Source organism: Dendropsophus ebraccatus, chromosome 11 (assembly GCF_027789765.1).
Source record: "Dendropsophus ebraccatus isolate aDenEbr1 chromosome 11, aDenEbr1.pat, whole genome shotgun sequence".
NCBI lineage: Eukaryota > Metazoa > Chordata > Amphibia > Anura > Hylidae > Dendropsophus > Dendropsophus ebraccatus.
The window spans coordinates 95,737,755-95,765,063 of record NC_091464.1 but is presented as its reverse complement, the minus strand read 5'-3'; the positions used below and the strand labels follow the sequence as shown (position 1 = coordinate 95,765,063).

At 50.6% G+C, this 27,309-nt stretch overlaps 1 protein-coding gene across 1 annotated transcript; it reads left to right on the top strand.

The window, feature by feature from the left end:
• Positions 1 to 263: 263 nt before the first annotated feature.
• Positions 264 to 26,388, top strand: LOC138767444 (V-set domain-containing T-cell activation inhibitor 1-like). The gene is made up of 5 exons (XM_069944945.1): positions 264 to 427; positions 20,788 to 20,852; positions 20,947 to 21,294; positions 24,982 to 25,242; positions 26,267 to 26,388. The coding sequence occupies exons 1-5, from the start codon at positions 264 to 266 to the stop codon at positions 26,386 to 26,388; spliced, it is 960 nt and encodes a 319-aa protein (XP_069801046.1).
• The last annotated feature ends 921 nt before the right edge of the window (positions 26,389 to 27,309 follow it).

Here is a 27,309-nt window from a genome sequence, read left to right as displayed (position 1 = left end):
TTATTTTGGGTGCCAGCAGTGTCGCGGCACCTATCCCCGCCGCTGCTCTCATATCCTTCCCCCAACAGCAACCTTACCAGCTTTCTGTGGGGTACAGGACATGGTGAGGCTGCTGGGGGAAGGATGAAGTCCGAGGATACAAACCAGCAGCCTCTCATCTCACTGTCTCTGAGGCCCTGCGGGGACATCAGCCTGCCGCCGCCGCCGCATCTCCTCTCCTCTCCGCCGGGTCACCTCAGGCAGCCTGTTCGGGATTCGTCCCCATGTTGCCGTATATCCTCCTGGAGCCCCCGGCTGGACGCTGCAACCCGATCCGGCAGCCTCACGCTCTTCCCCCGCGGCTGCCGGATCGGGTTGCAGCGTCCAGCCGGGGGCTCCAGGAGGATATACGGCAACATGGGGACGAATCCCGAACAGGCTGCCTGAGGTGACCCGGCGGAGAGGAGATGCGGCGGCGGCGGCAGGCTGATGTCCCCGCAGGCGGCCGGACCAGCAGGGCCTCAGTGAGTTGCGAGGGGGTAGTGGTGCTACCCTGCCCGCGGCTCCTGCAGTAGATTGTGGACCAGGATATAGGGCGGCCCCCATGTCCACCTGGCGCCGCTTCTCCCATACGGCTGACGCTGCTGCCTGTGGAAGTGGTGTGCCCCATCTCCCGGTCCACAATCCAGTGCAGCAGAAGCCCTCGGCGGGGTAACCCAGCGCACCACCACATCATCACCTCTCTCCCCCCTCCACCTCCTCTCTACCCCATCATCACCTCTCTCCCCCCTCCACCTCCTCTGTACCCCCATCATCACCTCTCTCCCCCTCCACCTCGTCTCTACCCCCATCATCACCTCTCTCCCCCCTCCACCTCCTCTGTACCCACATCACCTCTCTCCCCCCTCCACCTCCTCTCTACCCCCATCATCACCTCTCTCCCCCCATCATCACCTCTCTCCCCCCATCATCACCTCTCTCCCCCCATCATCACCTCTCTCCCCCCATCATCACCTCTCTCCCCCCTCCACCTCCTCTGTACCCCCATCATCACCTCTCTCCCCCCATCATCACCTCTCTCCCCCATCATCACCTCTCTCCCCCCTCCACCTCCTCTCTACCCCCATTATCACCTCTCTCCCCCCTCCACCTCGTCTCTACCCCCATCATGACCTCTCTCCCCCCTCCACCTCCTCTGTACCCACATCACCTCTCTCCCCCCTCCACCTCCTCTCTATCCCCATCATCACCTCTCTCCCCCCATCATCATCTCTCTCCCCCCTCCACCTCCTCTCTACCCCCATCATCACCTCTCTCCCCCCTCCACCTCCTCTCTACCCCATCATCACCTCTCCCCCCTCCACCTCCTCTGTACCCCCATCATCACCTCTCTCCCCCCTCCACCTCCTCTCTCCCCCCTCCACCTCCTATCTCCCCCCTCCACCTTCTCTCTACCCCCATCATCACCTCTGTACCCCCATCATCACCTCTGTACCCCCATCATCACCTCTCTCCCCCCTCCACCTCCTCTCTACCCCCATCATCACCTCTGTACCCCCATCATCACTTCTCTCCCCCCTCCACCTCCTCTCTACCCCCATCATTACCTCTGTACCCCCATCATCACCTCTCTCCCCCCTCCACCTCCTCTGTACCCCCATCACCTCTGTACCCCCATCATCACCTCTATCCCCCCTCCACCTCCTCTCTACCCCATCATCACCTCTCTACCCCCATCATCAGCTCTCTCCCCCCTCCACCTCCTCTCTACCCCCATCATCACCTCTGTACCCCCATCATCACCTCTGTACCCCATCATCACCTCTCTTCCCCCATCATCACCTCTGTACCCCCTCCACCTCCTCTCTACCCCCATCATCACCTCTGTACCCCTCCACCTTCTCTCTACCACCATCATGACCTCTCTACCACCATCATCTCCTCCCTACCCCCATCATCTCCTCTGTACCCCCTCCACCTCCTCCCTACCCCCACCACCTCCTCTCACCTCTCATCACCCATCACCTTCTCTCACCCCCATCACCGCTCTCCTCCTCTGTCCTCCTCTCTCCCCTGTCTTCCTCTCCCCCCTTCACCTCCTCTCTCTTCCTCTCCCTTCTTCACCTACTCTCTTCCCTGTCTTCCTCTCCCCATTCACCTCCTCTCTCTTCCTCTCCCTTCTTCACCTACTCTCTTCCCTGTCTTCCTCTCCCCATTCACCTCCTCTCTCTTTCTCTCCCCCCTTCACCTCCTCTCTCTTCCTCTCCCTTCTTCACCTCCTCTCTCTTCCTCTCCCCCTTCACCTTCTCTCTCTTCCTCTCCCTCTTTACCTCCTCTATCCTCCTCTTTCCTTCTTTTCCCCCCTCAGACCTTACTCTCCCCTTAATCTCCTTGTGGCTCAGAGGCTGGAGAAGAGAGGAAGACCTCCTCCATGGGCGGATAACGTGAGTATGATTTTTTTTTGTTTGTTTGTTGGGGCAGGAGGGGGAGGGAGTAGAATGGTGGGCATTACTATGGGGGCAGGGCAGGAGGCATTATTACTATATGGAGGGTCATAGAAGGGGATATTATTTTTAAATGAGGGATCCTAAATACGGGGACAACCCACACACCTACTCACTTTACAGCGCATTACACCAAACAGCGAAGTTATTACTGTATGGGAGCCTATAGGTAGGAAAAAGGGAGGGAAGTTAAAGGAAAACTGTGATGCCTAAGATGTTTGGCAGGTTCTCTGGCAAGAAGTAAATTGTAGCTGCAAGAAATCATCATGGTGGTCTGGGCCAGATGGAGAGGAAAAGGAAAAGTGATATATGGCTACATGGGGAGGTATCTGGCTATAGAAGGAGGTATCTTAACTACATGGGGAGATGTCTGGCTGCAAGGGGGAGATATCTGACTACATAGGGGGAGGTATCTGACTACATGGGGAGATATCTGACTACATGGGGGAGGTATCTGGCTACATGGGAGGAAGTATTTGGCTACATGGGGGGAGGTATCTGACTACATGGGGGAGGTATCTGGCTACATGGGAGGAAGTATTTGGCTACATGGGGAGGTATCTGACTACATGGGGGAGATATCTGGCTACATGGGGGAGGTGTCTGACTACATGGGGAGGAGGTATCTGACTACATGGGGAGGAGGTATCTGGCTACATGGGGAGATATCTTGCTACATATAAGGGGTATCTGGCTACATAGGGGAGATATCTGGCTACATGGGGGGAGGTATCTGACTACATGAGGAGGTATCTGGCTACATGGGGAGATATCTTGCTACATATAAGGGGTATCTGGCTACATAGGGGAGATATCTGGCTACATAGAAGAAGGCCTCTTGACTACATGGGGGGAGGTATCTGGCTCCAGGGGGACATATCCATCTCTGTGGGATATATCCCACCTGCTTCTCTGGCACCCGGTTTACTGACAGCCTGCTCAGCCAATCAGTGCACAGTCCCACCGCAGCCACTGATTGGATGAGCGGGCTGTCAGTGAGCTGGGAGCCAGAGAAGCAGGTGGGAGTACAGGGAGGTAAGTATGATCTGTTAGGGGCCGGCAGCTAATTAGGTAAATAGGCAGCGGCTACATTCTCGCAGCAGATTGAAAATCCTCTGTGAGAATGCAGAGCCATAGGCCATAACAGTACAGAGTATCGCAGTGGATTTTGCTGTGAAACGTACATGTAAATCTACCCTGGGCAATGTTATTAATGGATGGCATCGTTGGGGGTACTCGGCTGGAGCATCTTGTCGCATGGGGGTACTTGGCCTGAAAAGGTTGAGAAACACTGTTCTATATCATATACTGGCGGACTTGTATTCTATATCCTAGGCTGGGGGGGGGGGCTTGTATTCTATATCCTAGGCTGGGGGGGGGCTTGTATTCTATATCCTAGGCTGGGGGACTTGTATTCTATATCCTAGGCTGGGGGACTTGTATTCTATATCCTAGGCTGGGGTGTCGTATTTTATATGATAGTCTGCGGGGGGGTATTCTATATGAGGGGCTCGGCCCCTATAGTTTGTATTATATTTGTTATTTATTGCTCTGTTTTCATAGCTGTCGGCATTACCATAACAATTCTATATATTATTTATCTGGGATATCATCTGCATGTGAGCTATAGGGCTGGTAATAGGTAAGGTAATGGAACATAGCCTGGCTGATAACAGAGAGTAATAGATTGTATATACCTGTGCAATAGTCACCTTTCCCCAGCCTGACATGGATGATTACAGAAAGTAATAGATTGTATTCTCTTGTTCTACAGTCACCTCTCCCCATGCTGGGGAAACATGCATCTGATCTCAGCTTCATTCTGTTCAGGACCGGGGTTGCATATGATAATCTAATTTGTAGTATGATAAAGGGGACACTGAATACTCCCCCACTGCTGCCCTGCTGTTCTCTCCCACACAGGCCCTGGCCACTAACTAGATCCCTCTCCAGATCCTTCTATTTTTATATAGAAATCATATTTTAATCTTTAATATAAAACTAATAGCAGCCAAAGAATGAACAACAAATAATGCCATGAAGTAAAGCCACTGCTCCTGCCTTTCCTAACTTCTCTGTCTCTTCTACTTCCCCTGTCTCTTCTACCACCTCTGTCTCTACTGTCCCTCCCTGTCTTTCCTGCCTCCATCATCTTTTCTGCCTCCACCATTTTTCATCTTTTCTGCCTCTCCTGCCTCCTCTGTCTTTTCTGCCTCTCGTTTTTTTTCTGCTTCCCCTGCCTCTCCTGTTTTTTCTGCCTCCTCTGCCTCTCCTGCATCCTGTCTGTTCCTGCCTCCTCTGCCTCTCCTGCATCCTGTCTGTTCCTGCCTCCTCTGCCTCTCCTGCATCCTGTCTGTTCCTGCCTCCTCTGTCAGATCCTGTTGAGCTGTCTCCATTTGGCTGTAGAGATGACTATGCTGTCAAGCATCCCGCCTCTTGCTGCCCCAGGAGCTCCTAATGCCGATTACATTGTTTCTCCACCAGGTTTACTCTGTCTCCTGGGTTCGGGGCCGCACTCCTTCCGACACCAGAAGAGACATTGTTACCCAACAGGATTTACTGTATTACTGGCTTATACAACCTGTCACAGAGAAGTAAAAGTCTATCTATGTCATATATAGTGTATCTCTTATATACAGTCATATACAGTGTATCTCCTATATACAGTCATATACAGTGTATCTCCTATATACAGACATATACAGTGTATCTCTTATATACAGTCATATACAGTGTATCTCCTATATACAGACATATACAGTGTATCTCCTATATACAGTCATATACAGTGTATCTCCTATATACAGACATATACAGTGTATCTCCTATATACAGACATATACAGTGTATCTCCTATATACAGACATATACAGTGTATCTCCTATATACAGACATATACAGTTTATCTCCTATATACAGACATATACAGTGTATCTCCTATATACAGACATATACAGTGTATCTCCTATATACAGTCATATACGGTGTATCTCCTATATACAGACATATACAGTTTATCTCCTATATACAGACATATACAGTGTATCTCCTATATACAGTCATACAGTCATATATAGTGTATCTCCTATATATAGGACACAACCTTTACACCCTCCGTGCCCCCTGGTGCTTCCTTTACCCTCTGACCTTTCCCGTTGAGAATCACCATGTACAGGGTTCAGGAAACACCTGTTTTACTTCTGTAAAGTTTACACAGGGTGTGAAGTGCGGAGGAGCGAGGCCAGACATGTGATCCTGTGTATTATCCAGGATGGCAGACAAACCCCCTTAACCCAATGGTGGCTATTGAATGGCTCAACCAACAAACCAAGTAGTCCCAACGGCCACCCTACTGGGGGACGTCCACCCATAACCATGAGGTGCATTGTAAGGGGGTGTCATGCCCCAGAACTGTAGGACTGGAGGATGTTTCCTTTCATTATAAATCATGACGTCCTATAGGGTCGTGGGTGTCTCATTCATGTGGGTGTTTTTGGTGCGGCCGCTATCTAGTCATTTCTGACTCTCCAATCTCTCCATGTATTTGTTGGGTCCCCCAGGTTACAGGTGTCTTCAATGAAGGGATGGTGTGTGGTGGGGTGTAAAGATTGTGTAGCTGAGATGGTGTGCGGGGTGTAGTGTAGGGTGTAATGTCGTGTAGCTGAGATGGTGTGCGGGGTGTAGTGTAGGGTGTAATGTGTAGCTGAGATGGTGTGCGGTGGTGTAGTGTAGGGTGTAATGTCGTGTAGCTGAGATGGTGTGCGGGGTGTAGTGTAGGGTGTAATGTGTAGCTGAGATGGTGTGCGGTGGTGTAGTGTAGGGTGTAATGTGTAGCTGAGATGGTGTGCGGGGTGTAGTGTAGGGTGTAATGTGTAGCTGAGATGGTGTGCGGGGTGTAGTGTAGGGTGTAATGTGTAGCTGAGATGGTGTGCGGTGGTGTAGTGTAGGGTGTAATGTGTAGCTGAGATGGTGTGCGGTGGTGTAGTGTAGGGTGTAATGTGTATCAGAGAGTGTGTGCGGGGTGTAGTGTAGGGTGTAATGTTTGTGTAGCTGAGATGGTGTGTGGGTGTAGTGCAGGATGTAATGTTTGTGTAGCTAAGATGGTGTGCAGTGGTATAGTGCAGGATGTAATGTTTGTGTAGCTGAGATGGTGAGTGGTTGTGAAGTGCAGGGGGTAATATGTGTGTAGCTAAGATGGTGTGTAAGGTTTTTGTAGCTGAGATGGTGTGCGGGGTGTAGTCTAGGGTGTAAGGTTTGTGTAGCTGAGATGGTGTGTGGGGTGTAGTGTAGGGTTTAATGTTTTTGTAGCTGAGATGGTGTGCGGGGTGTAGTGTAGGGTGTAAGGTTTGCGTAGCTGAGATGGTGTGTGGGGTGTTGTGTAGGGTGTAATGTTCTTGTTGCTGAGATGGTGTGTGGGGTGTAGTGTAGGGTTTAATGTTTTTGTAGCTGAGATGGTGTGCGGGGTGTAGTGTAGGGTGTAATGTTCTTGTAGCTGCGATGGTGGGCGGGGTGTAGTGTAGGGTGTAATATTTGTGTAGCTGAGATGGTGTGTGGGGTGTAGTGTAGGGTATAATGTTCTTCTAGCTGAGATGGTGTGGGGGGTGTAGTGGAGGGGGTAATGTTTGTGTAGCTGAGATGGTGTGTGGGGTGTTGTGTAGGGTGTAATGTTCTTGTAGCTGAGATGGTGTGTGGGGTGTAGTGTAGGGTGTAATATTTGTGTAGCTGAGATGGTGTGTGGGGTGCAGTGGAGGGGGTGATGTTTTTGTAGCTGAGATGGTGTGTAGGATGTAGTGTAGGGAGTAAAGTTTGCGTAGCTGAGATGGTGTGTGGGGTGTAGTGGAGGGGGTGATGTTTGTGTAGCTGAGATGGTGTGTGGGGTGTTGTGTAGGGTGTAATGTTCTTGTAGCTGAGATGGTGTGTGGGGTGTATTGGAGGGTGTAATGTTTGCATAGCTGAGATGGTGTGTGGGGTGTAGTGGAGAGGGTAATGTTTGTGTAGCTAAGATAGTGTGCAGGGTGTTGTGCAGGGAGTAATGTTTGCATAGCTGAGATGGTGTGCAGGGTGTTGTGCAGGGTGTAATGTTTGCGTAGCTGAGATGCTGTGGATATTTTCAATACATTCTTTGAATTCAATTCCTTTCTTGACCTGAAAACTGTCTTATCCGGTCATATCCCTGTCTCAAGGTCTGTACTCACTTATGGATTTTGTGGGACAGTCTCAAATTATAGTCAGTGCCCCCCTGCCCCCTGTGTCTGTGCTCACACATGGCTCCTGGATTCAGGGGGGCAGTCTTTCCCAGCCAGGTGGTGCCCTCAGCCATCTGTCCAACAGGGAAATCTTCTTCTGGGGCATCCTGTTAGGTCGGTGTCTTCTGGGGTATCTCCCTTAGGTTGGTATCTTCTGGGGTATCTCGCTTAGGTTGGTATCTTCTGGGGTATCCTGTTAGGTCGGTGTCTTCTGGGGTATCTCTGTTAGGTCAGTGTCTTCTGGGGTATCTCCCTTAGGTTGGTATCTTCTGGGGTATCTCTGTTAGGTCGGTGTCTTCTGGGGTATCCTGTTAGGTTGGTGTCTTCTGGGGTATCTCCCTTAGGTTGGTATCTTCTGGGGTATCTCTGTTAGGTCAGTGTCTTATGGGGTATCTCCCTTAGGTCGGTATCTTCTGGACACCTTTTCTCCCTGGCATCTACTGACCTCAACTCAGTGTCCTGATCCACGGGGGACTCTCCTACTGCCCCACACTGACAACTACCCCAACACCCCCATGCTATTCACCATGGTTACTGATATACCTCTCTCAGGGGGTGGAGCTGCTACAGACCCCTCCCACATCCCATGATCCTCCTGGGTGGCTCTACAACCCACCATCACAGACCCCCCCCCCCCCCCCACCATCACAGACCTTCCCCCCCCCCCCCCCACCATCACAGACTTCCCCCCCCCCCCACCATCACAGACCCCCCCCACCATCACAGACCTCCCCCCCACATCACAGACCTCCCCCCCCCACCATCACAGACCTCCCCCCCCCCCATCACAGACCTCCCCCCCCCCACACCATCACAGACCTCCCCCCCCACCATCACAGACCTCCCCCCCACCATCACAGACCTCCCCCCCCACCATCACAGACCTCCCCCCCACCATCACAGACCTCTCCCCCACCATCACAGACCTCCCCCCACCATCACAGACCTCCCCCCCACCATCACAGACCTCCCCCCCCCACCATCACAGACCTCACACACACACACCCCTTTGATTTGACGTATGAAATAACTTTCCAGAGCTCTGATCCTACCAATGAGCGGAGCGATCACACAGATCCAGAGCCCTGATCCTACCAATGAGCGGAGCGATCAGACTGATCCAGAGCTCTAATCCTACCAATCAGCATAGCGATCAGACTGATCCAGAGCTCTGATCCTACCAATCAGCATAGCGATCAGACTGATCCAGAGCTCTGATCCTACCAATAAGCGGAGCGATCACACAGATCCAGAGCCCTGATCCTACCAATAAGCGGAGCGATCAGACAGATCAAGAGCTCTGATCCTACCAATAAGCGGAGCGATCAGACTGATCCAGAGCTCTGATCCTACCAATCAGCATAGCGATCAGACTGATCCAGAGCTCTGATCCTACCAATAAGTGGAGCGATCACACAGATCCAGAGCCCTGATCCTACCAATAAGCCGAGCGATCAGACTGATCCAGAGCCCTGATCCTACCAATGAGCGGAGCGATCAGACAGATCAAGAGCCCTGATCCTACCAATAAGCGGAGCAATCAGACTGATCCAGAGCTCTGATCCTACCAATCAGCATAGCGATCAGACTGATCCAGAGCTCTGATCCTACCAATAAGCGGAGCGATCACACAGATCCAGAGCCCTGATGCTACCAATAAGCGGAGCGATCAGACTGATCCAGAGCTCTGATCCTACCAATCAGCATAGCGATCAGACTGATCCAGAGCTCTGATCCTACCAATAAGCGGAGCGATCACACAGATCCAGAGCCCTGATCCTACCAATGAGCGGAGTGATCAGACTGATCCAGAGCTCTGATCCTACCAATGAGCGGAGCGATCAGACAGATCCAGAGCCCTGATCCTACCAATGAGCGGAGCGATCAGACTGATCCTGAGCTCTGATCCTACCAATGAGCGGAGCGATCCCACAGATACAGAGCCCTGATCCTACCAATGAGCGGAGCGATCAGACAGATCCAGAGCTCTGATCCTACCAATGAGCGGAGCGATCACACAGATCCAGAGCCCTGATCCTACCAATGAGCGGAGCGATCAGACTGATCCTGAGCCCTGATCCTACCAATAAGCGGAGTGATCAGACTGATCCAGAGCTCTGATCCTACCAATGAGCGGAGCGATCTCACAGATCCAGAGCCCTGATCCTACCAATGAGCGGAGCGATCCCACAGATCCAGAGCCCTGATCCTACCAATGAGCGGAGCGATCAGACTGATCCCGAGCTCTGATCCTACCAATCAGCGGAGCGATCAGACTGATCCAGAGCTCTGATCCTACCAATGAGCGGAGCGATCAGACTGATCCAGAGCTCTGATCCTACCAATGAGCAGAGAAATCAGACTGATGAAGAGCACTGATCCTACCAATGAGCGGAGCGATCAGACTGATCCAGAGCTCTGATCCTACCAATGAGCGGAGCGATCAGACAGATCCAGAGCTCTGATCCTACCAATGAGCGGAGAAATCAGACTGATGAAGAGCCCTGATCCTACCAATGAGCGGAGCGATCAGACTGATCCAGAGCTCTGATCCTACCAATGAGCGGAGCGATCAGACTGATCCAGAGCTCTGATCCTACCAATAAGCGGAGCGATCAGACAGATCCAGAGCCCTGATCCTACCAATGAGCGGAGCGATCAGACAGATCCAGAGCTCTGATCCTACCAATGAGTGGAGCGATCACACAGATACAGAGCCCTGATCCTACCAATGAGCGGAGCGATCAGACTGATCCTGAGCTCTGATCCTACCAATGAGCGGAGCGATCCCACAGATCCAGAGCCCTGATCTTACCAATGAGCGGAGCGATCAGACAGATCCAGAGCTCTTATCCTACCAATGAGCGGAGCGATCACACAGATCCAGAGCCCTGATCCTACCAATGAGCGGAGCGATCAGACTGATCCAGAGCCCTGATCCTACCAATGAGCGGAGCGATCCCACAGATCCAGAGCCCTGATCCTACCAATGAGCGGAGCGTTTAGACTGATCCCGAGCTCTGATCCTACCAATGAGCGAAGGGATCAGACTGATCCAGAGGTCTGATCCTACCAATGAGCGGAGCGATCAGACTGATCCAGAGCTCTGATCCTACCAATGAGTGGAGAAATCAGACTGATGAAGAGCCCTGATCCTACCAATGAGCGGAGCGATCAGACTGATCCAGAGCTCTGATCCTACCAATGAGCGGAGCGATCAGACAGATCCAGAGCTCTGATCCTACCAATGAGTGGAGCGATCACACAGATACAGAGCCCTGATCCTACCAATGAGCGGAGCGATCAGACTGATCCTGAGCTCTGATCCTACCAATCAGCGGAGCGCTTCCACAGATCCTGAGCCCTGATCCTACCAATAAGTGGAGTGATCAGACTGATCCAGAGCTCTGATCCTACCAATGAGCGGAGCGATCTCACAGATCCAGAGCCCTGATCCTACCAATGAGCGGAGCGATCCCACAGATCCAGAGCCCTGATCCTACCAATGAGCGGAGCGATCAGACTGATCCCGAGCTCTGATCCTACCAATCAGCGGAGGGATCAGACTGATCCAGAGCTCTGATCCTACCAATGAGCGGAGCGATCAGACCGATCCAGAGCTCTGATCCTACCAATGAGCGGAGAAATCAGACTGATGAAGAGCCCTGATCCTACCAATGAGCGGAGCGATCAGACTGATCCAGAGCTCTGATCCTACCAATGAGCGGAGCGATCAGACTGATCCAGAGCTCTGATCCTACCAATGAGCGGAAAAATCAGACTGATGAAGAGCCCTGATCCTACCAATGAGCGGAGTGATCAGACTGATCCAGAGCTCTGATCCTACCAATGAGCGGAGCGATCACACAGATCCAGAGCTCTGATCCTACCAATGAGCGGAGCGACCAGACTGATCAAAAGCTCTGATCCTACCAATGAGCGGAGAAATCAGACTGATGAAGAGCCCTGATCCTACCAATGAGCGGAGCAATCAGACTGATCCAGAGCGCTGATCCTACCAATGAGCAGAGCGATCAGACTGATCCAGAGCTCTGATCCTACCAATGAGCGGAGCGATCCCACAGATCCAGAGCTCTGATGGTGCGTTTACACAGACAGATTTATCTGACAGATCTTTAAAGCCCAAACCAGGAATAGACTATAAACAGGGAACAGGTCTTAAGGAAAGACAGGGATCTATCCTCTTTTCAAATCCATTCCTGGCTTTGGCTTCCAAAATCTGTCAGATAAATCTGTCTGTGTAAACGCAGCATGATCCTACCAATGAGCCGAGCGATCAGACTGATCAAGAGCTCTGATCCTACCAATGAGCGGAGCGATCAGACTGATCCAGAGCTCTGATCCTACCAATGAGCGGAGCGATCACACAGATCCAGAGCCCTGATCCTACCAATAAGCGGAGCGATCAGACTGATCCTGAGCCCTGATCCTGAATATACAGAACTCCAGTGTCTTCGCCGTGGATGCACATTAGCATGGATACATCTCTGTTGTACTCACAACATATAACAAGAAAAACTTGTTTTAGCTCATATTCTAAACCTGTAAAACGTTCTGCTGACCTTATAATACAGAGGTCACTGTAATAACATGTGAAGGTTAAAGGGGAACTCCAGCGGAAATCTTTTTCCTTCAAATCAACTGGTGTTAGAAAGTTAAACAGATTCATAATTTACTTCTATTTCAAAATCTCCAGTTTTCCAGTACTTGCTGTATGTCCATCTCCCCCCATCTCCAGTCTTCCAGTACTTATCAACTGCTGTATGTCCTGCAGGAAGGGGTGTATTTTCTCCAGTCTGACACAGTGTTCTCTGCTGCCCCCTCTGTCCTTGTCAGGAACTGTCCAGAGCAGGAGAGGTTTTCTATGGGGATTTACTGCTGCTCTGGACAGTTCCTGACATGGACATAGGTGGCAGCAGAGAGCACTGTCAGACTGGAAAGAATACACCACTTCCTGTAGGACATACAGCAGCTGATAAGTACTGGAAGACTTGAGATTTTTAAATAGAAGTAATTTACAAATCTATATAACTTTGTGAAACCAGTTAATTTGAAAGAAAAAGATTTTTGCTGGAGTTCCCCTTTGAGTGTCAGATAAACCAGTCTTTCCCTCTGATCGTTATGCTCTGATCCTACCAATGAGCGGAGCGATCAGACAGATCCAGAGCCCTGATCCTACCAATGAGCGGAGCGATCAGACTGATCCTGAGCTCTGATCCTACCAATGAGCGGAGCGATCCCACAGATACAGAGCCCTGATCCTACCAATGAGCGGAGCGATCAGACTGATCCTGAGCCCTGATCCTACCAATAAGCGGAGTGATCAGACTGATCCAGAGCTCTGATCCTACCAATGAGCGGAGCGATCCCACAGATCCAGAGCCCTGATCCTACCAATGAGCGGAGCGATCCCACAGATCCAGAGCCCTGATCCTACCAATGAGCGGAGCGATCAGACTGATCCCGAGCTCTGATCCTACCAATCAGCGGAGCGATCAGACTGATCCAGAGCTCTGATCCTACCAATGAGCGGAGCGATCAGACTGATCCAGAGCTCTGATCCTTCCAATGAGCAGAGAAATCAGACTGATGAAGAGCCCTGATCCTACCAATGAGCGGAGCGATCAGACTGATCCAGAGCTCTGATCCTACCAATGAGCGGAGCGATCAGACAGATCCAGAGCTCTGATCCTACCAATGAGCGGAGAAATCAGACTGATGAAGAGCCCTGATCCTACCAATGAGCGGAGCGATCAGACTGATCCAGAGCTCTGATCCTACCAATGAGCGGAGCGATCAGACTGATCCAGAGCTCTGATCCTACCAATCAGCATAGCGATCAGACTGATCCAGAGCTCTGATCCTACCAATAAGCGGAGCGATCAGACAGATCCAGAGCCCTGATCCTACCAATGAGCGGAGCGATCAGACAGATCCAGAGCTCTGATCCTACCAATGAGTGGAGCGATCACACAGATACAGAGCCCTGATCTTACCAATGAGCGGAGCGATCAGACAGATCCAGAGCTCTGATCCTACCAATGAGCGGAGCGATCACACAGATCCAGAGCCCTGATCCTACCAATAAGCGGAGCGATCAGACTGATCCTGAGCCCTGATCCTACCAATGAGCGGAGCGATCTCACAGATCCAGAGCCCTAATCCTACCAATGAGCGGAGCGATCCCACAGATCCAGAGCCCTGATCCTACCAATGAGCGGAGCGTTTAGACTGATCCCGAGCTCTGATCCTACCAATGAGCGAAGGGATCAGACTGATCCAGAGGTCTGATCCTACCAATGAGCGGAGCGATCAGACTGATCCAGAGCTCTGATCCTACCAATGAGCGGAGAAATCAGACTGATGAAGAGCCCTGATCCTACCAATGAGCGGAGCGATCAGACTGATCCAGAGCTCTGATCCTACCAATGAGCGGAGCGATCAGACAGATCCAGAGCTCTGATCCTACCAATGAGTGGAGCGATCACACAGATACAGAGCCCTGATCCTACCAATGAGCGGAGCGATCAGACTGATCCTGAGCTCTGATCCTACCAATCAGCGGAGCGCTTCCACAGATCCTGAGCCCTGATCCTACCAATAAGTGGAGTGATCAGACTGATCCAGAGCTCTGATCCTACCAATGAGCGGAGCGATCTCACAGATCCAGAGCCCTGATCCTACCAATGAGCGGAGCGATCCCACAGATCCAGAGCCCTGATCCTACCAATGAGCGGAGCGATCAGACTGATCCCGAGCTCTGATCCTACCAATCAGCGGAGGGATCAGACTGATCCAGAGCTCTGATCCTACCAATGAGCGGAGCGATCAGACTGATCCAGAGCTCTGATCCTACCAATGAGCGGAGCGATCAGACTGATCCAGAGCTCTGATCCTTCCAATGAGCAGAGAAATCAGACTGATGAAGAGCCCTGATCCTACCAATGAGCGGAGCGATCAGACTGATCCAGAGCTCTGATCCTACCAATGAGAGGAGCGATAGACAGATCCAGAGCTCTGATCCTACCAATGAGCGGAGAAATCAGACTGATGAAGAGCCCTGATCCTACCAATGAGCGGAGAGATCAGACTGATCCAGAGCTCTGATCCTACCAATGAGCGGAGCGATCAGACTGATCCAGAGCTCTGATCCTACCAATAAGCGGAGCGATCAGACAGATCCAGAGCCCTGATCCTACCAATGAGCGGAGCGATCAGACAGATCCAGAGCTCTGATCCTACCAATGAGTGGAGCGATCACACAGATACAGAGCCCTGATCCTACCAATGAGCGGAGCGATCAGACTGATCCTGAGCTCTGATCCTACCAATGAGCGGAGAGATCCCACAGATCCAGAGCCCTGATCTTACCAATGAGCGGAGCGATCAGACAGATCCAGAGCTCTTATCCTACCAATGAGCGGAGCGATCACACAGATCCAGAGCCCTGATCCTACCAATAAGCGGAGCGATCAGACTGATCCTGAGCCCTGATCCTACCAATGAGCGGAGCGATCCCACAGATCCAGAGCCCTGATCCTACCAATGAGCGGAGCGTTTAGACTGATCCCGAGCTCTGATCCTACCAATGAGCGAAGGGATCAGACTGATCCAGAGGTCTGATCCTACCAATGAGCGGAGCGATCAGACTGATCCAGAGCTCTGATCCTACCAATGAGCGGAGAAATCAGACTGATGAAGAGCCCTGATCCTACCAATGAGCGGAGCGATCAGACTGATCCAGAGCTCTGATCCTACCAATGAGCGGAGCGATCAGACAGATCCAGAGCTCTGATCCTACCAATGAGTGGAGCGATCACACAGATACAGAGCCCTGATCCTACCAATGAGCGGAGCGATCAGACTGATCCTGAGCTCTGATCCTACCAATCAGCGGAGCGCTTCCACAGATCCTGAGCCCTGATCCTACCAATAAGTGGAGTGATCAGACTGATCCAGAGCTCTGATCCTACCAATGAGCGGAGCGATCTCACAGATCCAGAGCCCTGATCCTACCAATGAGCGGAGCGATCCCACAGATCCAGAGCCCTGATCCTACCAATGAGCGGAGCGATCAGACTGATCCCGAGCTCTGATCCTACCAATCAGCGGAGGGATCAGACTGATCCAGAGCTCTGATCCTACCAATGAGCGGAGCGATCAGACTGATCCAGAGCTCTGATCCTACCAATGAGCGGAGAAATCAGACTGATGAAGAGCCCTGATCCTACCAATGAGCGGAGCGATCAGACTGATCCAGAGCTCTGATCCTACCAATGAGCGGAGCGATCAGACTGATCCAGAGCTCTGATCCTACCAATGAGCGGAGAAATTAGACTGATGAAGAGCCCTGATCCTACCAATGAGCGGAGTGATCAGACTGATCCAGAGCTCTGATCCTACCAATGAGCGGAGCGATCACACAGATCCAGAGCTCTGATCCTACCAATGAGCGGAGCGACCAGACTGATCAAAAGCTCTGATCCTACCAATGAGCGGAGAAATCAGACTGATGAAGAGCCCTGATCCTACCAATGAGCAGAGCGATCAGACTGATCCAGAGCTCTGATCCTACCAATGAGCGGAGCGATCCCACAGATCCAGAGCTCTGATGGTGCGTTTACACAGACAGATTTATCTGACAGATCTTTGAAGCCCAAACCAGGAACAGACTATAAACAGGGAACAGGTCTTAAGGAAAGACAGGGATCTATCCTCTTTTCAAATCCATTCCTGGCTTTGGCTTCCAAAATCTGTCAGATAAATCTGTCTGTGTAAACGCAGCATGATCCTACCAATGAGCCGAGCGATCAGACTGATCAAGAGCTCTGATCCTACCAATGAGCGGAGCGATCAGACTGATCCAGAGCTCTGATCCTACCAATGAGCGGAGCGATCACACAGATCCAGTGCCCTGATCCTACCAATAAGCGGAGCGATCAGACTGATCCTGAGCCCTGATCCTGAATATACAGAACTCCAGTGTCTTCGCCGTGGATGCACATTAGCATGGATACATCTCTGTTGTACTCACAACATATAACAAGAAAAACTTGTTTTAGCTCATATTCTAAACCTGTAAAACGTTCTGCTGACCTTATAATACAGAGGTCACTGTAATAACATGTGAAGGTTAAAGGGGAACTCCAGCGGAAATCTTTTTCCTTCAAATCAACTGGTGTTAGAAAGTTAAACAGATTCATAATTTACTTCTATTTCAAAATCTCCAGTTTTCCAGTACTTGCTGTATGTCCATCTCCCCCCATCTCCAGTCTTCCAGTACTTATCAACTGCTGTATGTCCTGCAGGAAGGGGTGTATTTTCTCCAGTCTGACACAGTGTTCTCTGCTGCCCCCTCTGTCCTTGTCAGGAACTGTCCAGAGCAGGAGAGGTTTTCTATGGGGATTTACTGCTGCTCTGGACAGTTCCTGACATGGACAGAGGTGGCAGCAGAGAGCACTGTCAGACTGGAAAGAATACACCACTTCCTGTAGGACATACAGCAGCTGATAAGTACTGGAAGACTTGAGATTTTTAAATAGAAGTAATTTACAAATCTATATAACTTTGTGAAACCAGTTAATTTGAAAGAAAAAGATTTTTGCTGGAGTTCCCCTTTGAGTGTCAGATAAACCAGTCTTTCTCTCTGATCGTTATGCTCTGATCCTACCAATGAGCGGAGCGATCAGACAGATCCAGAGCCCTGATCCTACCAATGAGCGGAGCGATCAGACTGATCCTGAGCTCTGATCCTACCAATGAGCGGAGCGATCAGACTGATCCTGAGCCCTGATCCTACCAATAAGCGGAGTGATCAGACTGATCCAGAGCTCTGATCCTACCAATGAGCGGAGCGATCTCACAGATCCAGAGCCCTGATCCTACCAATGAGCGGAGCGATCCCACAGATCCAGAGCCCTGATCCTACCAATGAGCGGAGCGATCAGACTGATCCCGAGCTCTGATCCTACCAATCAGCGGAGCGATCAGACTGATCCAGAGCTCTGATCCTACCAATGAGCGGAGCGATCAGACTGATCCAGAGCTCTGATCCTTCCAATGAGCAGAGAAATCAGACTGATGAAGAGCCCTGATCCTACCAATGAGCGGAGCGATCAGACTGATCCAGAGCTCTGATCCTACCAATGAGCGGAGCGATCAGACAGATCCAGAGCTCTGATCCTACCAATGAGCGGAGAAATCAGACTGATGAAGAGCCCTGATCCTACCAATGAGCGGAGCGATCAGACTGATCCAGAGCTCTGATCCTACCAATGAGCGGAGCGATCAGACTGATCCAGAGCTCTGATCCTACCAATCAGCATAGCGATCAGACTGATCCAGAGCTCTGATCCTACCAATAAGCGGAGCGATCAGACAGATCCAGAGCCCTGATCCTACCAATGAGCGGAGCGATCAGACAGATCCAGAGCTCTGATCCTACCAATGAGTGGAGCGATCACACAGATCCAGAGCCCTGATCCTACCAATGAGCGGAGCGATCAGACTGATCCTGAGCTCTGATCCTACCAATGAGCGGAGCGATCCCACAGATCCAGAGCCCTGATCTTACCAATGAGCGGAGCGATCAGACAGATCCAGAGCTCTGATCCTACCAATGAGCGGAGCGATCACACAGATCCAGAGCCCTGATCCTACCAATAAGCGGAGCGATCAGACTGATCCTGAGCCCTGATCCTACCAATGAGCGGAGCGATCTCACAGATCCAGAGCCCTAATCCTACCAATGAGCGGAGCGATCCCACAGATCCAGAGCCCTGATCCTACCAATGAGCGGAGCGTTTAGACTGATCCCGAGCTCTGATCCTACCAATGAGCGAAGGGATCAGACTGATCCAGAGGTCTGATCCTACCAATGAGCGGAGCGATCAGACTGATCCAGAGCTCTGATCCTACCAATGAGCGGAGAAATCAGACTGATGAAGAGCCCTGATCCTACCAATGAGCGGAGCGATCAGACTGATCCAGAGCTCTGATCCTACCAATGAGCGGAGCGATCAGACAGATCCAGAGCTCTGATCCTACCAATGAGCGGAGCGATCAGACTGATCCTGAGCTCTGATCCTACCAATCAGCGGAGCGCTTCCACAGATCCTGAGCCCTGATCCTACCAATAAGTGGAGTGATCAGACTGATCCAGAGCTCTGATCCTACCAATGTGCGGAGCGATCTCACAGATCCAGAGCCCTGATCCTACCAATGAGCGGAGCGATCCCACAGATCCAGAGCCCTGATCCTACCAATGAGCGGAGCGATCAGACTGATCCCGAGCTCTGATCCTACCAATCAGCGGAGGGATCAGACTGATCCAGAGCTCTGATCCTACCAATGAGCGGAGCGATCAGACTGATCCAGAGCTCTGATCCTACCAATGAGCGGAGAAATCAGACTGATGAAGAGCCCTGATCCTACCAATGAGCGGAGCGATCAGACTGATCCAGAGCTCTGATCCTACCAATGAGCGGAGCGATCAGACTGATCCAGAGCTCTGATCCTACCAATGAGCGGAGAAATCAGACTGATGAAGAGCCCTGATCCTACCAATGAGCGGAGTGATCAGACTGATCCAGAGCTCTGATCCTACCAATGAGCGGAGCGATCACACAGATCCAGAGCTCTGATCCTACCAATGAGCGGAGCGACCAGACTGATCAAAAGCTCTGATCCTACCAATGAGCGGAGAAATCAGACTGATGAAGAGCCCTGATCCTACCAATGAGCGGAGCGATCAGACTGATCCAGAGCTCTGATCCTACCAATGAGCGGAGAAATTAGACTGATGAAGAGCCCTGATCCTACCAATGAGCGGAGCGATCAGACTGATCCAGAGCGCTGATCCTACCAATGAGCAGAGCGATCAGACTGATCCAGAGCTCTGATCCTACCAATGAGCGGAGCGATCCCACAGATCCAGAGCTCTGATGGTGCGTTTACACAGACAGATTTATCTGACAGATCTTTAAAGCCCAAACCAGGAACAGACTATAAACAGGGAACAGGTCTTAAGGAAAGACAGGGATCTATCCTCTTTTCAAATCCATTCCTGGCTTTGGCTTCCAAAATCTGTCAGATAAATCTGTCTGTGTAAACGCAGCATGATCCTACCAATGAGCCGAGCGATCAGACTGATCAAGAGCTCTGATCCTACCAATGAGCGGAGCGATCAGACTGATCCAGAGCTCTGATCCTACCAATGAGCGGAGCGATCACACAGATCCAGAGCCCTGATCCTACCAATAAGCGGAGCGATCAGACTGATCCTGAGCCCTGATCCTGAATATACAGAACTCCAGTGTCTTCGCCGTGGATGCACATTAGCATGGATACATCTCTGTTGTACTCACAACATATAACAAGAAAAACTTGTTTTAGCTCATATTCTAAACCTGTAAAACGTTCTGCTGACCTTATAATACAGAGGTCACTGTAATAACATGTGAAGGTTAAAGGGGAACTCCAGCGGAAATCTTTTTCCTTCAAATCAACTGGTGTTAGAAAGTTAAACAGATTCATAATTTACTTCTATTTCAAAATCTCCAGTTTTCCAGTACTTGCTGTATGTCCATCTCCCCCCATCTCCAGTCTTCCAGTACTTATCAACTGCTGTATGTCCTGCAGGAAGGGTGTATTCTCTCCAGTCTGACACAGTGTTCTCTGCTGCCCCCTCTGTCCATGTCAGGAACTGTCCAGAGCAGGAGAGGTTTTCTATGGGGATTTGCTGCTGCTCTGGACAGTTCCTGACATGGACCAGAGGTGGCAGCAGAGAGCACTGTCAGACTGGAAAGAATACACCACTTCCTGCAGGACATACAGCAGCTGATAAGTACTGGAAGACTTGAGATTTTTAAATAGAAGTAATTTACAAATCTATATAACTTTGTGAAACCAGTTAATTTGAAAGAAAAAGATTTTTGCTGGAGTTCCCCTTTGAGTGTCAGATAAACCAGTCTTTCTCTCTGATCGTTATGCGATCACCATAATCCCGGCTGTGCACTAATCCCGCTGTCTCTTTGCAGTATGATTGGGATTATAATCCTCCTTGTTGCCGCCATCGCACTCATCATTGGCCTCAGCGTTGCCGGTAAGTTCTAATGTAGATTTTACCTATTGTTTTCCCACATGTTGCGGTACTGTTCTTCCTGATAGTAACATGTAGCCCACCATGTACCCTCCAGGTAACAGCAGCAGCAATGATGTGACCACCGTCAATGCCGTAGGGCAGATCGGGGGAGATGTCATCCTAAGTTGCACCTTCACCCCGGATGTAAAAAAATCCAGTAATGTTTTATGGGAGAAGGTGGGAGACACGGGAGTCGTGTACAAATACGAGAACGGGAAGATTGTGCTGACCGACCAGAACCCAAACTTCAGTGGTCGGACGTTGCTCTTCGTCAACCAGCTGTCTGCGGGGAACGCTTCCCTGAAGATAAGTAACGTGCAGATGAAAGACGCCGGGGGATATAAGTGTACAATCTCCAACTCTAATGGGCAGGGGAGCAACAAGCTGACCCTGGATGTAGGAGGTGAGTTACCGAGGAGGAGGAAGATGGTGAGGAGGGTGAGGAGGAAGAGGGTAAGGAGAAGGATAAGTAGTAAAGGTGGAGGAGGGTAAAGAGGATGAGGATTAGGAGAAGGAGCATGAGGAGGAGGATGAAGAGAGAGAAGGAGGAGGATGAAGAGAGAGAAGGAGGAGGATGAGAAAGAGGTGGAGGGTAAGGAGGATGAGGAGGGTAAGGAGGATGAGGAGGAGGATAAGAAGAAGGAAAAAGAGGTGGAGGATGAATAGGGTAAGGAGGATAAGGAGGGGATAAGGAGGAGGAGGAGGATAAGAAGGAGAGGGAGGAGGAGGAGGCTGGTCTTGCCTTCAGAGGTTGATGGATTTGTCAGGTGTATAGATCCAATAACAGCATAAGGTGTATGCATCTATAAATAATCAAAAGCATATGGATCCATTACGATCCTAGGGAGTATGGGGATGGATCGACTGGCTCAGCCATCAGCACATCACAGTGGGTGACACTACGTGGGGTGCACGGACCTGCTCACCATATTGTACCCCCATAGGCCTCAGACCTCATACACAGGGTGTGGTGACCACTGGGAGTGATGTTATCAGTGGTGTGATACAGTTCAGCCGGTGATGTTATAGTGGTGACGCCAGTGCTAGTCCAGCACACAGGTATGGTGGTAGTACCTGCATTGTGTTGTGGCTGGCTGTATTCCCCGATGGTCAGTGACCTGCCGGGCTGTGATGGGTCCCTTGGGCTCTTGTCACGGTAGTCCTGAGTGGCAATTGACCCAACCGGACTATCAGTACCGCCACCCATAGAAAGGTGACCCAAGGTGTGTAGCGAATGTGTATGGGTGCTGGTGCGGAGAAAGAGATGACTGAGTCCCAGTGAATAAATAGAACAACTTTACTGTACAGTCTCTTGAGTTTACAAAACACTTTGGTAGTAGATAAATAATCTTGGTATAGACTTATGTGCTTAACTGGGTTAGTGCTGCAGAGAGGATATATAATAGAGGTAGTTGTAGCAGTGCTTGTAGAGTTTAGAGTAGAGTGGAGCAGCGTAGAGTAGAGGAGTTTGTCAAAGGAGTCCCAACCCAAAGTAGTACTGTGCTCTGCTGGAACTTTAGAGCAGTGCTTCTCAATTCCAGTCCTCAGGCATCATCAACAGGTCATGTTTTGAGGATTTCCCATACAGAGAACACATGTGATAATACCTGATGCACTGAGTATAATTATATCACCTGTGAGATACTAAGGAGATCCCCAAAACATGACCTGTTGGTGAGGCCTGAGGACTGGAATTGAGAAGCACTGCTTTAGAGAATACTTGAGACTTGAGAGGAGAAGTTTACTTGTACCTGTGTTTTAGACTGATGTCTGGCCACCTTCTGCCCTACAGTGTTAAGTTTCCCGTCCTAATAGGGTGACACAAGCCCCAGCCGTGGTTACTTGGGTGAAGCTAAGTGTCCGAGGTATGTGTAGAATACGTAGACCTTCTGGTATCTTTGTTCTATCCAGCCTAGTTCCTCTGTATATCAGGATACTGCCCTGCACTTTGTAGAGTGGTTCTCGGCGTGGGCTGAGATGATCCCCGACTTTTCTCTCTTGAGTATCTAGCACTGCATAGTAGATATAGATCGACTGTATAAACTGAGTGTCTCTAGCTGCTTGATACACGTGTCCTAACTGACTCACTCTCTGAACTAGACTGAGCTTCCTCCCACAGGGGCTAACTAGCTACCTCCCCAGGGGCTGTGTGTGTGTGTGTGTGTGTGTGTGTGGTAGTGCAGGGATAGGTAGAAGAAGATTATCTCCTATAGGTCAGCACAGACCCCATGATACAGTAATAACAGAAACCCTTTGCTTACTTCAGCTGTGCAACACATAACAAGGTATAAAAGGATCACTGACACCTAGCGGTGGAACTACAAAATGCTACCTTCATCCCCACTGTACTGAAGAGAGAATCCTTACAACAGGTGCCTAGGGCACTTGTGATGGGGTGACCCGCTGGGAGTAGTAGTTGTCAGCGGTGGTAGGTCGGACCCGGGTAGCCAGTTGCCAGATATTAGGTCATGGTTATGGCACGAGGGGAGCTGACTAACCCACGGGAACCTGACCATGCGGTTCCCGTGATGCTGGGCGGAATAGACTGAATAGAATACTTGCTGTGGATGATGAGAAGATAGTGACTTGAGAACGACACCCAGATCTTTGAATATAATGGAGAATCTTGGAGATGAGACTGGTCAGGACTGGACCGGAATCTGTCTCTGGAACAGGGGAGCGGATCACCCTGAGATGCTTGGAAGCAGAAGAGCACGTTCTCCCTCCTGAAGGTGGAGGAGAGAACAACACGACCTCCTCTCTTGAGGGTAGAGAGAAGACTACTCAGGTAAAAGGGAAGTGACTAACTGACCCCAGCCAAGCTCGAAAGCGATTGGGGTTACTATGGCAGCCAGAGAAAGTCACATGACACCAGGCCAGTTGCATCATCACACCACTAAATAACATGCAAATGAATATACATAGGGGGATATGAGAAATACCAGACTTGAACACTGGGGGGCAATATAACACAACTCTTTTGCAGTGGCCATTAACCCTTTCCAGTACAGGGACAAATGAAATACAGATATATACAGAGATACACAGGGATATAGAGAAAAACCTTCTGTACTGGGACACTGCACACTTAACTGTGGGATACCACAAGGGTACTATGGGGATATAAGCAGGCATTGCTTCTATAGTATATGGAATATATAGTGTAATATATATCTGCACCATTGTATGGGCTCTGTTCACACTGCTGCAGGGTCATGTTGCTGATTGCCCCCCTCTGTGTCAGTCTATGATGTCATAGATGTCTATATTTGCCCCCCCCTGTGTCAGTGTATGATGTCTATATTTGCCCCCTCTGTGTCAGTGTATGATGTCTATATTTGCCCCCTCTGTGTCAGTGTATGATGTCTATATTTCCCCCCCCCCCGTGTCAGTGTATGATGTCTATATTTGCCCCCTCTGTGTCAGTGTATGATGTCCATATTTCCCCCCCCCCCCGTGTCAGTGTATGATGTCTATATTTGCCCCCTCTGTGTCAGTGTATGATGTCTATATTTGATCCCCCTGTGTCAGTGTATGATGTCATATGATATCCCCCCCCGTGTCAGTGTATGATGTCTATATTCCCCCCCCCCCACCGTGTCAGTGTATGATGTCTATATTTGCCCCCTCTGTGTCAGTGTATGATGTCTATATTTGATCCCCCTGTGTCAGTGTATGATGTCTTATGATATCCCCCCCCCGTGTCAGTGTATGATGTCTATATTTCCCCCCCCCCGTGTCAGTGTATGATGTCTTATGATATCCCCCCCCTGTGTCAGTGTATGATGTCTTATGATATCCCCCCCCCCGTGTCAGTGTATGATGTCTTATGATATCCCCCCCCTCTGTGTCAGTGTATGAGGTCTATATTTGCCCCCCCCCCCTGTGTCAGTGTATGATGTCTTATGATATCCCCCCCCCCGTGTCAGTGTATGATGTCTATATTTCCCCCCCCTGTGTCAGTGTATGATGTCATACGATATTGCCCCCCCCGTGTGAGTGTATGATGTCATACGATATTGCCCCCCCTGTGTCAGTGTATGATGTCATATCTCAGGTTTATAACATTGGTTCTTACTTTTGTTTCCAGCTTTTAGTGATGTCACCTTGACCAACATCTCCCAGACCACCCTGCGATGTAGCTCCCCCAGCTGGTACCCCGTTCCCACAGTCAGCTGGCTGAACGTCTCATCGGGGGCCACCTTCCCCAATGTCTCCACCACCTTGGTGCCCGGCCTCAGCAGTAGTGTGCAGGTGCTCTCTGATTTCACTAACGCTAAAGAAGACGTGCAATACAGGTGTGTGATACAGAACAACCTCGCCAAAGCTCAGGGAGACGCCATCTTCACAGGTGTGTACCAAGAGATGACATCACGTGTGTAAGATTGTGTCACAAGATATCTGAGTGATGACATCATGATGTGGCTGACATCACAGGTGTGTAATAATGGCTGATGACATCACAGGTGTGTAATAATGGCTGATGACATCACAGGCATGTAATAATGGCTGATGACATCACAGGTGTGTAATAATGGCTGATGACATCACAGGTGTGTAATAATGGCTGATGACATCACAGGTGTGTAATAATGGCTGATGACATCACTTGTGTGTAATAATGGCTGATGACATCACAGGTGTGTAATAATGGCTGATGACATCACTTGTGTGTAATAATGGCTGATGACATCACAGGTGTGTAATAATGGCTGATGACATCACAGGTGTGTAATAATGGCTGATGATATCACTTGTGTGTAATATTGGCTTTTTTTAAATCAACTGGTGTCAGAAAATTATATAGATTTTACTTCTAAAAATCTCCAGTCTTCCAGTACTTATCAGCTGCTGTATGTCCTGCAGGAAGTGGTGTATTCTCTCCAGTCTGACACAGTGCTCTCTGCTGCCACCTCTGTCCATGTCAGGAACTGTCCAGAGCAGCAGCAAATCCCCATAGAAAACCTCTCCTGCTCTGGACAGTTCCTGACATGGACAGAGGTGGCAGCAGAGAGCACTGTGTCAGACTGGAGAGAATACACCACTTCCTGCAGGACATACAGCAGCTGATAAGGACTGGAAGTCTACAGAGAAAATACACCACTTCACGCAGGAAATACAGCAGCTGATAAGTACTGGAAGACTGGAGAGAATACATGACTTCTCGCACGACATACAGCAGCTGATAATTACTGGAAGACTGGAGATTTTTTAATAGCAGTGGGACACTGCAATATGTGGTTGATGACATCACAGTATAGTTTGTGGTTGATGACATCACAGACTTTGACCTGTGAGATATATATAGATTTACCCAGATTGCACCTTGGTGCAACAACCATCATCTCGTCCTATTTGTGGATTTTATTTTATAGTTCTGGGTCTGAAAACACAAACCCAGCTGACGGTATTGGGCTCGGCTCACATGACGTCACCTTCTCGTCTTCTCCTGTCCCTCCTTATCCTGGTCTTGTGTCTTGGAGCTGTGGACTTGTAGACACTGCCAATAACTGCCAGGTACGTAGAATAAATGCAGCACCCCCCAATAATCAGTTGTCAGGGACACAGGCCGCGGTCCTCACAGTACAGCGGACACAGGCCGCGGTCCTCACAGTACACTGGACACAGGCCACGGTCCTCACAGTACACTGGACACAGGCCGCGGTCCTCACAGTACACTGGACACAGGCCGCGGTCCTCACAGTACACTGGACACAGGCCGCGGTCCTCACAGTACAGCGGACACAGGCCACGGTCCTCACAGTACACTGGACACAGGCCGCGGTCCTCACAGTACACTGGACACAGGCCGCGGTCCTCACAGTACAGCGGACACAGGCCGCGGTCCTCACAGTACACTGGACACAGGCCACGGTCCTCACAGTACACTGGACACAGGCCACGGTCCTCACAGTACACTGGACACAGGCCGCGGTCCTCACAGTACACTGGACACAGGCCACGGTCCTCACAGTACACTGGACGCAGGCCGCGGTCCTCACAGTACAGCGGACGCAGGCCGCGGTCCTCACAGTACAGCGGACGCAGGCCGCGGTCCTCACAGTACAGCGGACGCAGGCCGCGGTCCTCACAGTACACTGGACACAGGCCGCGGTCCTCACAGTACAGCGGACACAGGCCGCGGTCCTCACAGTACACTGGACACAGGCCGCGGTCCTCACAGTACACTGGACACAGGCCGCGGTCCTCACAGTACACTGGACACAGGCCGCGGTCCTCACAGTACACTGGACACAGGCCGCGGTCCTCACAGTACAGCGGACACAGGCCGCGGTCCTCACAGTACAGCGGACACAGGCCGCGGTCCTCACAGTACAGCGGACACAGGCCGCGGTCCTCACAGTACAGCGGACACAGGCCGCGGTCCTCACAGTACAGCGGACACAGGTCGCGGTCC

Coding starts and splice junctions, on each gene's coding strand:
- LOC138767444 (XM_069944945.1), top strand. CDS start 264: ATGTTGCCGTATATCCTCCTGGAGCCCCCGGCTGGACGCTGCAACCCG. Junction 20,853..20,946: donor CATTGGCCTCAGCGTTGCCG/GTAAGTTCTAAT, acceptor TGTACCCTCCAG/GTAACAGCAGCAGCAATGAT. Junction 25,243..26,266: donor GGGAGACGCCATCTTCACAG/GTGTGTACCAAG, acceptor TTTATTTTATAG/TTCTGGGTCTGAAAACACAA.